This window comes from Tursiops truncatus, chromosome 11, assembly GCF_011762595.2.
Source record: "Tursiops truncatus isolate mTurTru1 chromosome 11, mTurTru1.mat.Y, whole genome shotgun sequence".
Classification (NCBI taxonomy): domain Eukaryota; kingdom Metazoa; phylum Chordata; class Mammalia; order Artiodactyla; family Delphinidae; genus Tursiops; species Tursiops truncatus.
This window is the reverse complement of record NC_047044.1, coordinates 58247750-58262259: the sequence shown is the minus strand read 5'-3', so window position 1 is coordinate 58262259 and position 14510 is coordinate 58247750. Positions and strand designations below refer to the sequence as shown.

At 47.4% G+C, this 14510-nt stretch overlaps 1 protein-coding gene across 5 annotated transcripts; it reads right to left on the bottom strand.

The window, feature by feature from the left end:
* Window positions 1–145: 145 nt before the first annotated feature.
* On the bottom strand, window positions 146–14450 carry STAT2 (signal transducer and activator of transcription 2). Of its 5 annotated transcripts, none has more exons than XM_019952370.3 (24): window positions 14218–14450; window positions 12366–12509; window positions 12057–12210; window positions 11613–11708; window positions 11345–11437; window positions 11178–11253; window positions 10660–10745; window positions 10348–10496; window positions 6748–6906; window positions 6551–6643; window positions 6272–6331; window positions 5608–5628; window positions 5285–5378; window positions 5087–5134; window positions 4923–5006; window positions 4679–4777; window positions 4440–4575; window positions 4267–4319; window positions 4061–4155; window positions 3318–3454; window positions 2958–3140; window positions 2664–2721; window positions 1458–1852; window positions 146–1173 (listed from the first exon to the last, which is right to left on the bottom strand). In XM_019952370.3, exons 2-24 carry the CDS (start codon window positions 12494–12496, stop codon window positions 1031–1033), a joined length of 2643 nt encoding a protein of 880 aa, XP_019807929.2. In that variant the 5' UTR covers window positions 12497–12509; window positions 14218–14450; the 3' UTR covers window positions 146–1030. The 5 variants fall into 5 exon arrangements, with proteins under 5 accessions (XP_019807929.2, XP_019807930.2, XP_073644613.1 ...); XM_019952371.3 differs by having other exon boundaries at window positions 14235–14450; XM_073788512.1 differs by lacking the exon at window positions 12366–12509.
* Window positions 14451–14510: the final 60 nt, after the last annotated feature.

Here is a 14510-nt window from a genome sequence, read left to right as displayed (position 1 = left end):
TAAGGATGGCACCCAGACCTCCACGGCTCAGCAATGCTAAGATGAATTTATCAGCCTAGACACCTGTGAGCCAACAAGTTAATCAGTCCACTAATTTTAACAGGACTTGCTCTGTTGAAAAATTACCAAAACTGACTTATGATGCTGACCTAGAACAGGTTGAATATTTATTACATGGGAAGGGAAATTTTGGGATTATTTATCGTCGTGGCAGCAGTTTGGGGAGGAGGATTATTTATTATATTTATACTGAATTATGCACTTTTTTCAATAAAGACTTATTTATGTGGATATCTAAGTCTAATTTCTAGGCTTGTTAGTAAAAAGAAACAGAACGGAAAAACAGAGCCAAAGGACTACAAAATGCATCCTTCTACTCTGCAGGGCTATGGTGGAGAGGGATCTTTCCTCATGACCCCTTGGTATATAGAGTAACCGTGATCTTTTTGGCCTTAATCCCTACATGGCTAAGCAAGCTGAATGAGATTACAAGGGACTGTGATTAGGAAGTGGGGGTCCTAAGTGTGGCCCTCTCTTGCTCCCTGACCCAGGGCTTCCTTCCCTGCTTTCCTGGCCAAGAGTGTATTTGGCCAAAGACAGGAGTTCTGAATCACTGCAGGATCAGAAGTCAGAGCTGTTTTGAGCAGAAAGGGCACTCCAGGAAGATGAAGTAGGCACTAGGTTAGTCTTATCAGCTACTAAAATGTTGAAAGCCTTCCATATTGGAAAGAAGCCACTGCCCTGAGCCCTCCAAGTACCTCCTAACTGTTCTGGCCTGCTCTCAAATTCCTATACCTCCCAGCACAGCAGGCAGCCTCCAGGCTCCTAGCTGGAGCTATGGGTAACATCTGTTCTGATTCATTGGTGACTGTTCCTTACCCGTATTATGCTTCTACCTCTCACTCCAAATCCCACGGTTAACCCAGTTTAGAAGGAGCACATGCCTGATTTCCCATCCTTGGAGAGCAACATCATGATGTGAGAGGTAGGAGGGGCAAAATATATGGAAAGAACAGAGAAAATGTAGTTTCTAGTAGTCAGAAGGAATCAAGGGCCCATCTGTGTAGAAATGGCTGCGAGGGAAGACGTAAGCTTCATCCACGGTGTTCTGGCCAGCCAACAGTGGGTCACCATTTGGCATGATTTCTTCCATCTTCATGCTGTTTCTGAAGACTAGATAGTCCAGAGAAAGAAGTCAGGCCCTGATCTTAGGCAAGGAGTTCCCAAAGCAGCAGGGAAAGTGAGAGAGGATGGCAGCAGAGGCCTAGACAGGGCCTGAGGGGGTCACTTAGGTGGGGCGGGGGAGGCGTGTGTGTATTTCCTAATAAAAGGAATCACAGGGATATAAGCCTTTCTCCAATGAGGAGCTCAGAACTGTCTTCTTCTGTAGTGGGTGAGGGAGGGGAGTTGGGAACGGGAATGTGTCCCCTCTTCCCTAGCCCCATCTCATCACTTACTTTCCATGTCCTCAGTGTTCAAGTGCCTCAGATCATGGGGCAAATCCGGCTCTGGCAGTGGCTGTGAAATAGGCTCTGGAATAGGCTCCAGCTTCAGTCCTGGTCCCAGGTCTGGCACTGGGACTCTCTGTGACACCTCGCCTAGTGTGGGCTCCAGCACGGGCTCCAGAGTGGACTCCAGCACGGGCTCCAGAGTAGACGCCATCATGGGCTCCAGAGTGGGCTCCAGAGTGGACTCCAGTGCTGGCCCCAAATCCAGCCCTGCCTCCAGCAGTGGCTCTAAGTCCAGGCCCGGCCCTGGCTCTGGCCCTGGTGCCAGCCCCAGATCCAGCTCGAATGACTCCAGTTCTGGCTCCAGCTTAAGCTCCGGCAGTTGTTGCAGCTCATCCACCTGTCTGGATACCCCAATACAGACAAAGGAGCAGGGCTCAGTCGTTTAGGTAAAGTGGGGAATGGTAGAGAAAGCAGAGGCTATCTCTCTAGTCTAAAAGGCAATAGAGCAGAGGGCTTAAGGTTAACCAGAGGTTTAAATCCTATCATTTACGAGTTGGGTGACCTTAGGCAAAGTGACCTAACCTCTCTGACCTCAGATTTATCATCTGTAAAAAGGGAACAACAATACCTCATAATACCTGAGAGGCAGTAAGATGTTAAAAGCAGGGCTTTGGAATTTGACAGACCTGGATCATTGATTAGCCATGTATCTTAGGTATGCCACTTCACCACGCTAAACCTCAGGTTCCTCAGCTGAAAACAGTAATAACAGTATCTTCTGCCTCATAGGACAATTATGAAGATTCAATAAATGAGAAAATGAACACAAAGCATTTAGCCCAGTGCCTGGAACATAATAAACTTTCATTAAATGTGGCTGTTATCATTCATTACTGGCTCAAATGGGTTCTCATAAGGATTAAATTTTGAAAATGTTCTAAAAAAATCTAGTACCATGCTTGGCATTAAGTAGATGTCCATTAACATCAATGATTATGACTATTATTATCAGGGAACCCCTGTGGAGACAACCTAAGGATGGCAGCAGGAAAACAGAGAGGAGAGAGACTAAAAGAGCAGGAAACAAACCCAGAAGGCTGGGGAGTGTGGGTCAGTAGGAAAGAAGGCTGGAGAGACCGGAATTGGGCAGGTTTGGGTCACTATATCAGCCAAAAAGAGTTAGGGAAGATGGGCAAAGAGTTCACATCTCACCTGTTAGAGACCACAATGAGCTTATGTTTCAGGTATTTCTTCCGTTCCTGGAGATTAACTATGGGGGACAGACACAGGAGGCAGGGGAGGTCAGGAGATTGGACACATAGCCCCAGGGTCCCCTAGTGCAGGTGGTCCTGACAGTCATGTCTCCCTACTAACTAGCAGTGTCCCACAGACAAAGCCCTTAACTTCTTTGGATATCAGTTTTCCCACGCTGAAAGGAAAGAGTTGGATGTGTGGATGCCTGTGGATCCTTGCACTCTACCAGTGAAGTATATCAATGCTTCTCACCTTTCTCCTGGGAGTAGCGCCCAAAAGCCTCATCCCGGGGGATTCGTGGGTAAAGGAAGCACAGTGGGTTCTCAGGTATGTTCTCCTCAGTGAGCAGCTGGTACTGGCTGATGATTTTGGCCAGCGGGAGTGACTGCAGCACCTCCTTGGTGAAGGGCTGCACAGAGTAGATGAGCACCTTATCTGGAGAGTGGATACAGGAACAGGCAGGCTTGAGGGAAGAGGCTGGGCCTGGGAGCTCCCCACCCTGGCTGCCCAACAACAAATCTGCTGAGGGATTCAGGACAGAGCCAGGGAAGCCAAGGGCAGGCAGAGGGGCAGCAAGAGAGGCTGTGGAAACAGGAGGGCAGGGCAGCTGACCATCATCTTGGTGTTCCACCCAGGAGCAGGTAATGCCCCCTTCCAATGTTTCACTGAAGCGCAGCAGAAAGGTGCCAGAGATGGTCTTCTTCAGCAGCCGGCGCTCCTGGCTCCGGCTTACAAAGCCCATGATGTGTCTGCAGCACAGAGAGCAGCTGTGAGGGCCTCCTGCCTCCTGCTCCCCTTGTAGAGGGACAGACTGCCAGGTCTGGGCCCTGGCTCTGCCACCTTGTTACAAACTGTTCCATGTTGGCCAAGTCATTTCACTTTACTGACAATATCCACCTCCCAGGGTTGGAAGAGGTGTGAAGCTGCGGTGAGGTCACACAGATGAAAAGCACCTTGTAAAAGGCAAAGTGCTACACAAATGGGCAGGCAGTGTGGTGGAAAGAGCATAGGCGTGAGGTCAGACAGGCCTCGGTTTGAATCTCAGCTCTGCCCCTGGTGTAAGTCCTTTAACCTCTCTGAGCTTTCATTTCCTCCCTTGAGGGTGGCAACACCCATCACCCAGCAAGGTTATAAGGATTACGTGAGAGAATTCATAAAAAGCACCCCGCAGGCTCTGGAACACAGTGGATGCTAGACAAATACGGGCTAGGAGACTATTACTGCAAACGTGAGGGGGTTATGACCTGGCACCAGGTTCTGCTCTCTCCCCCTATTTGCCACATGAGGGCGCACAGAGTCCACTCTCAAGCAGAGAAAGGCGGCAGGGAAGAGAGGGAGGCTGACCAAGGCCTTACCCATCGTTCCAGAGATCCTTCAGGTGGTCATGTACCAGGTCCAGAATTTTGTCGAGCCATGTCCAGAATGGTAGCTTGCCAGGGGGGCTCTCTCGCTGAAGGAGGAATGGAAAGGCAGGAAGAGATGTGGAACTGCCCTGGGTGTGGGGAAGGACTAGTAATTGGATGGGGGCCAAGGTCTAGCTGCACAGGATGCAGAGAGTTACCTTAATGAAATTGACCCAGGACAACAAGTCACCCTCAGTCTTGGAGTTCTGCCCTGTGGGCAGACAGACAGTTGAGATGACAGAAGGCAGGGCCAAGGGTCCTGGGACAGAAAGGATGGAGGGTGCGGGCAGACAAAGGCTGGGGAAACGCTGAGAGAATAGAAGGTCTGTACCAAACAGCTTGTCCCGCAGCATGCCAAGCTGGTCTGAGTTGAGGCCTCGGCCAACGTAGGAGGAGAACTGCCAACTGAGAGCAGGGCCCAGCAAGTCCCAGGGGGCCTTGGCGGGGCTGGAGAAGAACTGCTGATTCTGCAGAGGTAGGAAGGGACCGGGCGGCTCAGAAGTAGTGCCCTCACACCAAGCTTCCACGCCCCTCCTTGCCACCCTTCACCTGTTGGCCCCCACCGCCTACCTGGGGGTCTGAGCTGAGCAGATTGAACCAGAGAACCGAGGCCCAGGCGACTGAGAGTTGGTTCATGTTAGAAATAATCACCACAGGAAGGGTGTCTGTCTGGGGAGGAGACAGAAATCACAGAAGAGGGATGTGATGTTTCCAGCTGTAGACATCTGTCAAGGGCAGACAATATTCCACCCTGAGAGGCTTCTGCTTAACCCCTCCTTAGGTCTTCCCCCAAACGCACTCCATTTTCACTCACTTTCAGTTCCTGCTTCAGACCCTGGTAGGTGTATCTGACTGTGAAGCTGATAATGTGCAGTTCCTCTGTCACGGCTAGCAGCCCCTGGGACAGCAGAAGACACAGTGATCAGCGTGCCTTTTGGTAAGTTCCTCCTGCCCCCCAACCCCCTGTCCAGGCCTCACCTTATTGCTGCCCTTTCCTGAACTACCTGAACGCTGCTCCATCAGTGTCTGTGAATTGAGGGGAGGGAGAGAGAAGGCCAGAGCAAGGACCCCAGCGTCCCTGGAACCCCTGCTTTGCCCTCAGGACTTCCCAAGGCCTGGGAACTTCCTCCAGCTTGTTCGATTGGACTACAACCTTAAGATACCATCCCTTCTTACCAGGTAGCCGAAGTCCCAAATTAAGCCCTGACTCTGCCCTTTCTCAGGAGTCAAAGTTTTCTGGTTTGAGGTCAGAATGTTGAACTTCCGGAAGCTATTCCAAGGAGGGAGAAGATATATGCAGGTCAGGAGCAGAGTTATTCTAAAAACTCAGCAGGAAAATAACAAAAGTTCCACTTCATTTCAGACCTCCCCTTCTCCCTCTGTCCATACACCACCCAAATCAACCTCCTCCTTGTTTGTGTCCCCATCAGGGCTGCCACATGTGATGGTACAGGTCAGGCAGTGCACAAAAGTTTGCAGTGTCCTTGTCAGGCACCTACCCTTGTGATTCAGGAGGATTTCTGTAAAGAAAAAAAAAAATCACTGGGAAGCAAAATAGTGTAGAAGTTAGGAATTTGGTCTGTGGAATCAGACAGACCCGGGTTCAAACCCAAATCTGCAGCTCACCAGCTATGTGGCTAGAGACATAAATTATCTGAACTTGTCTCCTCATTTGAATAGTGCCTTGATAATACCTAACTCATGGGGTTCCTGTGACAATTTTCTTTTATTTATTTATTTTTATTATTATTATTATTTTTTTGCAGTACGCGGGCCTCTCACTGTTGTGGCCTCTCCCGTTGCGGAGCACAGGCTCCGGACGCGCAGGCTCAGCGGCCACGGCTCACGGTCCCAGCCGCTCCGTGGCATGTGGCATCTTCCCGGACCGGGGCACGAACCCGTGTCCCCTGCATTGGCAGGCGGACTCTCGACCACTGCGCCACCAGGGAAGCCCCCTGTGACAACTTTAAATTGGGTACTTGACAAGCTACATGTCACGTAGTAAGCACTCAACAAAAGAGATGAGCTATTTCTATGAGGTAGGGATGGAAGGGAAAAGAACACAGCCCCAGGGCCCTGTTGTGAAGAGTAGGTGCCTCCTCCACCCCACCACCCCACTTCCTGGCCACCCCTTGGTCCCACCCTTCACCTGCCCCAACTTACCTGTCAATGGAGACTTCTGCAGTCAGTGACTCATTGCCTTCCTGGAGTCTCACCAGCAGCCTGCAAGGGAGGGAAGGAGATGGGGGAAAGTGGTCAACTTCAATCTCCTGGATAGACCAGATGTTTGAAAAAAACAAGGGAAGAGATTAGAAGAGGTAAGGAGATTGAGGGGAAAAGAGAGAAGAAACAGCCAAGAGTGGGAAGATTTGTAAAACCAGAAAGCATCAGTGCCAGGGCTGGTAAAAGGAAGTAGGAATGAGTTCTGAAATGCCAACCAACCTTGTTCGGACGGTGAACTTGCTCCCAGTCTTGAGGATGAGGGGTCGATGGGGAGTTTGGGGCATGCAGGGCTGGGTTTCTACTACAAAGGCTCTGGGGAGATGTGGAGAGAATATATAGAGGTCAGTATCTGTAAGAATGGCTCGCCTTGTCCCTTCCCTCTGGCCTCCCTCGAGGTCCCTCCCTGGCCTCTAGACCTGTGGAGCAGGCGAAGTAGCAGCTCTGTGACCTGGGCCTTCCGCAGATCCACCCCTTCGATCAGAGGGTCCCCCTGATAGGTGACCATGTGACTCAATCCCTTCAGCTCCTTCAGCAGCTGCCGCAGATGAAACAACAGCTTTGCTCCAGCTGTGAACCTGGGTGACAGAATCCAAGGGAGAAAGAATCCATCAGTTTCCTGGAATCCCCAAACAGGCTCCAAGAGCTCCCCTTTAACTATGTGGAAAGTCAGAAACTGATTGGGACAAAAAAGAATCCAGGAAACATGTGAAAGATTTTTCAACTTTGTTCATAACCTAAGGAATGAATATCAAAGCCGCTTTCACATATAAAATTGATAAAAGATTTAGTAACATAATAAAGCTAACTTTCACATGATGCTTGATATGTACTTTTTTTTTTTTTTTTTTTGGCGATACCCGGGCCTCTCACTGTTGTGGCCTCTCCCGTTGCGGAGCACAGGCTCCGGACGCGCAGGGTCAGCGGCCATGGCTCACAGGCCCAGCCGCTCCGTGGCATGTGGGATCCTCCCAGACCGGGGCACGAACCCGTGTCCCCTCATCGGCAGGCGGCAGGCGGACGCTCAACCACTGCGCCACCGGGGAAGCCCTGATATGTACTTTTTATTCTAAGTGCTTCACACATCTTCATGCATAGGGTTAATTCTTACAACAACCCTATGAGGTAGGTACTATTATTATCCCTATTTTACAGATGGTAAAGCTGAGGCACAGAAAGATTAAAGTGACTTGCTCAAGGTCATAAAACTAGTAAGGGATGAAGTTGTATGTGTTTTACTGTCTATATAATAAGGAATAATAATAATAGGCAATATGGTAACAGGAAAACAATTATCCACTACATAAGAGCAAACAGATTGGGATAGCAGTTTGGAACTATTTTTTTAAAAAGCTTCAGGGTACTTCCCTGGTGGTCCAGTGGTTAAGACTCCACACTTCCAATGCAAGGGGCGCGGGTTCAATCCCTAGTCGGGGAACTAAGATCCCACATGCTGCGTGGTGTGGCCAAAAAATATATAAAAAATAAAAAGCTTCAAAAAAAGTATATACATTTTGCAGTATTCCATTTCTAAGATATACCCTAAGGAAATAATCAGACAAACAAATGGACAAAGACAGATGTTCATAGTTCATAGCTTTGTTTTCTGTAATAGAAAAATTAGAAAAAATTGGTATTGGGTATATAAATTATGGCATATTGACATCATGGAATACTATGCAACCATTAAAAATAATGATATAGACACAAATTTTTGACAAGAAAAAATTTTCAAAAACATTAAATTATAAAAATTACAAGACAGTATATATATGATATAATCTGAGTTCTGTTTAAAATAGATGTATATTTGTGAATATGCACCAGGAAAATCTGGAAAAATGTATTCAAAAGCATTAACAGGGGACTTCCCTGGTGGTCCAATGGTTAAGACTTCACCTTCCAATGCAGGGGGTGTGGGTTCGATCCCTGGTCGGGGAGCTAAGATCCCACATGCCTCACGGCCAAAAAACCAAAACATAAAACAGAAGCAATATTGTAACAAATTCAATAAAGACTTTAAAAATGGTCCATATCAAAAAATTTTTTTTGAAAAGCATTAACAGTGGTTACCTCTGAATGATCAGATTATGCACATGGGTAATTTTTACTTTTTTTCTCTTATAAGTTTTCTGAAATTTTTCCAATTAGTATATTTTATATTTACAATCAGAAAAAGAAATACAGCTCTTTGTATTAAAAACAATGAAACAAAAGAACAACACAGTAACAGCACCACCACCAAGAAAAGGTATTGGGTTGGCCAAAAAGTTCATTCAGTTTTAAGTAAAAACAAAAAACACATTTTTCATTTTCACCAAGAATTTTATCGAACAATACATTCACTAACCGAGCGAACTTTTTGGCCAATCCAATATATACTTTAACCCAGGAATATCACTTCTGATAACTTACATTACAGAAATAACTGGAGATGTAAATAAAGATGGAGCTATGAGGTTATTTACTGTAGCACTGTTTAAAATAGCAAGAAATCACTCACAGGCCATAATTTGCCAACCCCTGTACAAAATGATGAATACAGGTGCAACTGTAATGTAAATACTTATCCTGTACCCTAAGCCCTATATAACTGTTTTCAATTTATCTGAACAGTGGTATATATTTTTTTTTATATTAAATTTTATTGGAGAATAGTTGCTTTACAATGTTGTGTTACTTTCTGCTGTACAGCAAAGTGAATCAGCTACATGTATACATATATTCCCTCTTTTTTGGATTTCCTTTCCATTTAGGTCACCACAGAGCACTGAGTAGAGTTCCCTGTTCTATACAGTAGGTTCTCATTAGTTATCTATTTTATACATAGTACCAATAGTGTATATATGTCAATCCCAGTCTCCCAGTTCATTCCACGGGTGCCCCCCCATGGTATATTTTTAATAGTTTAAATTATAATAAATTTTCTCATGACAAAATATCTAAATAATAGGTATTTTTCAAATATGTTGAAGGACACATTAGTTATTTTTTCTACATCACAATAAAATTAATATAAAATAAGGAGTTTACTGGAAAACAAAGAAAGAAATTTGTTTAGGGCTTCCCTGGTGGTGCAGTGGTTAAGAATCCGCCTGCCAATGCAGGGAACACAGGTTCAAGCCCTGGTCCGGGAAGATCCCACATGCCACAGAGCAACCAAGCCTGTGCGCCACAACTACTGAGCCTGCGTTCTAGAGCCCAAGAGCCACAACTACTGAGCCCACGTGCCACAACTACTGAAGCCCGCGCGCCTAGAGCCCGTGCTCCGCAACAAGAGAAGCCACCGCAATGAGAAGCCTGTGCACCGCAATGAAGAGTAGCCTCCGCTCACCACAACTAGAGAAAGCCCACGCACAGCAACGAAGACCCAATACAGCCAAAAAAAGAAAAGAAAAAAAAAAGTATCATGCGTAGGGACTTCCATGATGGTCCAGGGGTTAAGACTCCACCCTTCCACTGTAGGGGGTGCGGGTTTGATCCCTAGTTGGGGAACGATCCCACATCCCATATGCTGTGTGGCATGGCCAAAAGATGCAAAAAATAAAAGTATCATGGGCATGGGTAAATATGACATACTGCTAAGTTAAAAAAAACAAACAAACCCACAGATCTCAAAATAGTATGAACAGTATGATTCAATTTTTGTTTAATAATATTATAGTAGCTACATCTGGATATTAAGGTAACTGGTAATTTTTTTTTTTGGCATTATATTCACTGCACTGAAAAAAAGGTAAAACGATATTTCTCGGGTGATTAAGCAGGAAGGAGAAATCGGATTGTGGATCAATTCATTACTTTCCCCAAAGCAAAGACTGGGCTCTGGGCTCCCTGAGTGGTGAGAATGAAGAGCAGAGCATAGCTGCAGTCAGACAAGGGAGCTGGGATCATTCTGGGGAGCAGAGATTAAGGAGGGCAATATCTCTTGTCATATACAGGGCATTATAACCTACAAAGCACAGGGGGTAGGTAGGACTAGGGCCAGGTGAGCACGAGGGTGGGGAGGTGCCTCTCACCACTTCTCCAACTGCTCCAACCCTCCATCCGGGGGACCTCCAATGCAGGCTTTCTGCTGCTGAACTTTCCACTCCTCCAACTTGGGCAGCAGTAGCTCAATTAGGGTAGTTAATCGGCCTAGCAGTGCTTTGGAGGCATCTAGCACCTCCTATGAAAGACATAAAGTGAGTGCTGAGAGCCTCTCACCATCACCCTCCACCATTCAACCAGGGATGAAGAGACAAAGAAGCCAAGGCTAGGAGGCCCGGGCTCCCGATGCCTCATTTTCCCCAGTTCCCTGCTGCCCACTCCCTCTGTCCTCTGCCACCCACCTTTCTCCTTCTGTCCAGTTCATTGAGCGTTTCCTGCAGAATGTCCTGCTGTCTGGTCTGATGGGGGTCCAAAGAGGGTGTCCTTGCTGGACAGCAGGAGCAGGAGTGAGACAAATATACCTAGGGCTCCTCCCCTTCTCCTTCCCAGCCCAGACCTCAGCCAGAGTCAGGAGTGGGGAGTTCTGAAGGGAGAAGAAGGGGAACCAACCAAAGCACAGGCACCTCTGGGCCCTCATGCAAATTCTGAATGGTCTTGCTAGAACCAGAAGTCCACTCAATCTGCTAAGGCAGTTTCCCAAGCATCCCCTCCAACATTCACTAGCTGTCCCTCAGCTACACCTCCAGCCTGACCTCTACAACATACCCTGGCACCTCCAGCTTTGCAATGGCAGCAGGACTGTAACCAGCAAGATGCAGCCGAAGGTGATTACTGCTTACTGGGGCTTTCCCCTTCTGCTCTATTCTACCCTTGGCCTCCCAGTAGGCATCTTTCTCCCACCCCTCAATGTGCTTTCTACCTGAGGTCTGGATCTTATATCGGAAGTAGAAGACATCCTGCTGGTCTTTCAGTTGGCTGATGGATTTCACCAGCTTCTGCAGAGGAGATGAGACCCTGATGAGGCTGCTTCTGTGAGAGGAGGCAGGCTGAGTCCTGCCCACCCTGGCTCTTGCCACATCTACCAACCTCCATCATAGCCTTTAATTCCAGGATCCGGGATTCAATCTCATGCTGCTGGCTCTCCCCAGGTGCTGCAAGGGCTGGTTCTTCTCCTTGCTCCTGAAATAAGAGGCTCTGAGCACATTTCAACTCTGACCTTTCATCCCTGAAATCCAGGCCTGAAATGAAACCACAGGATGTGGAGGGATCTTGTTCTGAGGCAAATTTGCTGAGTCCTTTGCAGGATCCCTCTCTACTCCAGGAGCTTTCAACATCACCACCAAATTGTTCTCACCAATTGAGCCCTCTGAGCCTGGGTCAGAATTCTTTTTTCTTCCAGAAGGAGATTAAAGATCATCTCAGCCAATTGGGTAGCACCCTGGGGAAAGGCCTGCAGTAGGAAAAGAGAAAGGACTGATTTAACTTAACTACCATCAATGAACTACCACCTCAGGCCCTCCCCACCAGTGACCTCAGTATTCTCCCCTTCTTCAGGGTCCCAGGCCCTACCCCTTTTCACCACTGGTCCCCCAAACCCTAGCCTCTTTCCAAACAGGTCATCTAGACTATGTCCTTCTCTCTGCCAGTGATCTCCCGAGTCCAGACTCTGTCCCATTTTCCCCAGATCTTCCCCTGTCCTTTGAACCTCCAGGTCCTGTTCTATGTTCCATACCCTAAAATGTACTCCTCTACACTCAGCTGCCATTCCTACTTTGTTATTCCTGGCTCCTCCAAGTACCTGAATGTCCCGATAGAATTTTCGCAAGTTGTGCTGTAGCAACAAACACTCAGGGTCCTGGCTGCAGCGGCTACACTCATAGTTCAGTTGGTCCAAGAAGTGGAAGAACAGCATATTAGCCTTGGCCTCATCATTGCCCAGTGCAGCTTCCTGCCTAGGGACCAGGAAGGACAAGGATTAGTATCTCTGCAGGGTTGCTACCATCTTGAGGCCTTCCAACCCCTTCCTGCCCTTGGTGTCTCCAGGATCCTGGGGGCTCAGAAGAAAGAAATCATTTTCCTCATCCCCCCAACTTCCTGAAGGCCTCACCAGTTCTGATCTTCAATCCAGACAGACAAGTTCTGTCGAATGTCCACCGGCAGGAGGCTATTTGAATAGAGCTGGTGCAGCTGATCCTGAAATGGGCTGTCAAGATTCTGCAGCATCTCCCACTGCGCCATTTGGGGTCTGAGCCTAAAGGATGCATGTTCCCAATTGGAAATTTTGCTGGACTAAACCATCCACAGTCTCGTGATTGTTTATTATTACAAATTTTAAGAAATGTTTAATTATACAGGTAAGAAAAAATACAGAAAAAAAGTAAAGTCTAGATTGACTCCACTCCCAATCTTGGTCCCTTTTCCTCCTCTCCAGAAGTAACCAATATTATCAGTTTGGCGTATATTCTTCCAGGGAGTACTATTTAAGAGCTCCAATATGTAGGCCTTTTTGTTTCAATGGTAATTTTCAAACACACAACAAAGTAGAGTGAATAGTACAAGGATCATCCATGTACCCATCATCCAGCTTCAACAAACATGTATGACACTTCTGCAATCTCATGTCATCTATCTCCCCCAATGAATTTATTTTAAATTTATTTGTTCGTGTTTGTATTCACTTATGCTGGAGCATTTAAAGGTCAGTCTTAAGTATTTAAAAAAAGGGTTTTTTAAATTATTTATTTATTTTTGGCCACACCGCACGGCATGCAGGATTTTAGTTCCCCCACCAGGGATTGAACCCACTGCAGTGGAAGCGTGGAGTCTTAACCACTAGACCACCAGGGAAGTCTCAGTCTTAAGTATTTATTTCAGCATTATCCCGGCTGGCCCCAAAGCTTTATCAGAGGCTGAACCTCCTTGGAGATAAACTGCTCTCCATGTTGGAAGGAGGAGCTCCATTCTCTAGAAGATGTTTAAGATATTTAAATACTGTGTAAGGGGTCACTGAATCCCTGAGATTGTGACACTTTTATGACTTCTGTCAATCTCTGATTCTTCATGTGGATTATTAAGTTCATGAGAAAATTCACTCAAAACTTGTTCTTGCCTGCCACCAAGCAGGCTGGGAGGAGCCCTTCTCCCTACCTTTCCCCGCCCACTGCCATCTGTCTGTTTAGGAAATCAAAACATCTTTCAGCCTGAACCTAACAAAAAAGAATTAACACCCACGTCTGTGGTCTAAAAAAAGGTCACATGATTTTATTACAAATCAAATGCTTGGGGTGGGAAAGATTCTTTTCCACCAGTACAAATAATCATAAGCTGCCTTTCTACCTCTGGGAAGTAGGAACAAGGGAAGTAAAGAATTGGGCAGGGGCTCCTACTTTTCACTTTAACCCTTTAGTAGTGCTTGACTTTTTACACTAAAAAACAAACGATGAGGCCCCAGCTCCTAAGGAACTAATTGGCTGGTATTAATAAAGCAAGGCGGCAAGTAAACCCTGAGGTTTAAATACGAAAAACAAAACCAAAAAACCTGGCCTTCTTAAATAGATTGCAAGCACGGAGGTTAAGGGCTGTAAACTCCTTTTTTCTCCAGTTGTCCAACACTCTTTTAGGCGCGTATTTTGTGCTCAATAAGCTTTTCTGAAAAGAACTCTAGTTTTTTCTTTCTTTTTTTTGGTAAGAATCAAAAATAACAGACCGGAAGGTAAAAGCGTTGGCCAAGACACTGAACCAATGCAACAATGCCAGGTTTCGGGTCTTGGAAGTTGCAGGGGCGTTTCTGGAGGGCGGGGTGCGTTACGGTTGGGGACCTAGGTTGGACAGGAGGATGAAGGAGGCGACAGCTCCTGTTTCAACCTGGGGACAGAGTCTGAACCCTGCGGGGCGTACCCCCCAGGGCCTGCCTGCCCTCTCAGAGAGAAACCCCCGCCTCCACCCACACCCCCACGCACCTTCTCAGGGCCGGTACCTGGTTAGAGTCTCAGCCCCCGCTCCCTCCAGTAGCTGTGGTCCAGGCTTCCGGTTCCCAGAGAGAGCTCTGGCACCAGGGCCTCCCGCGCCGCCCTCGGCTTCGGCCCGCCTCTCGAACCCACCCCCTTGCCACAGGCTTGAGTGAGCGGCTGAACCCCGGAACTCGCCATTCCCATAGAGGCGCCCCGACACTGGCTGCCATTCAGCCAACCTCTTCTCCAGGCTGTGAGTTCATTGGCGCCACCACAACTCCTCCTTCTCCGCGAGGCGGGAC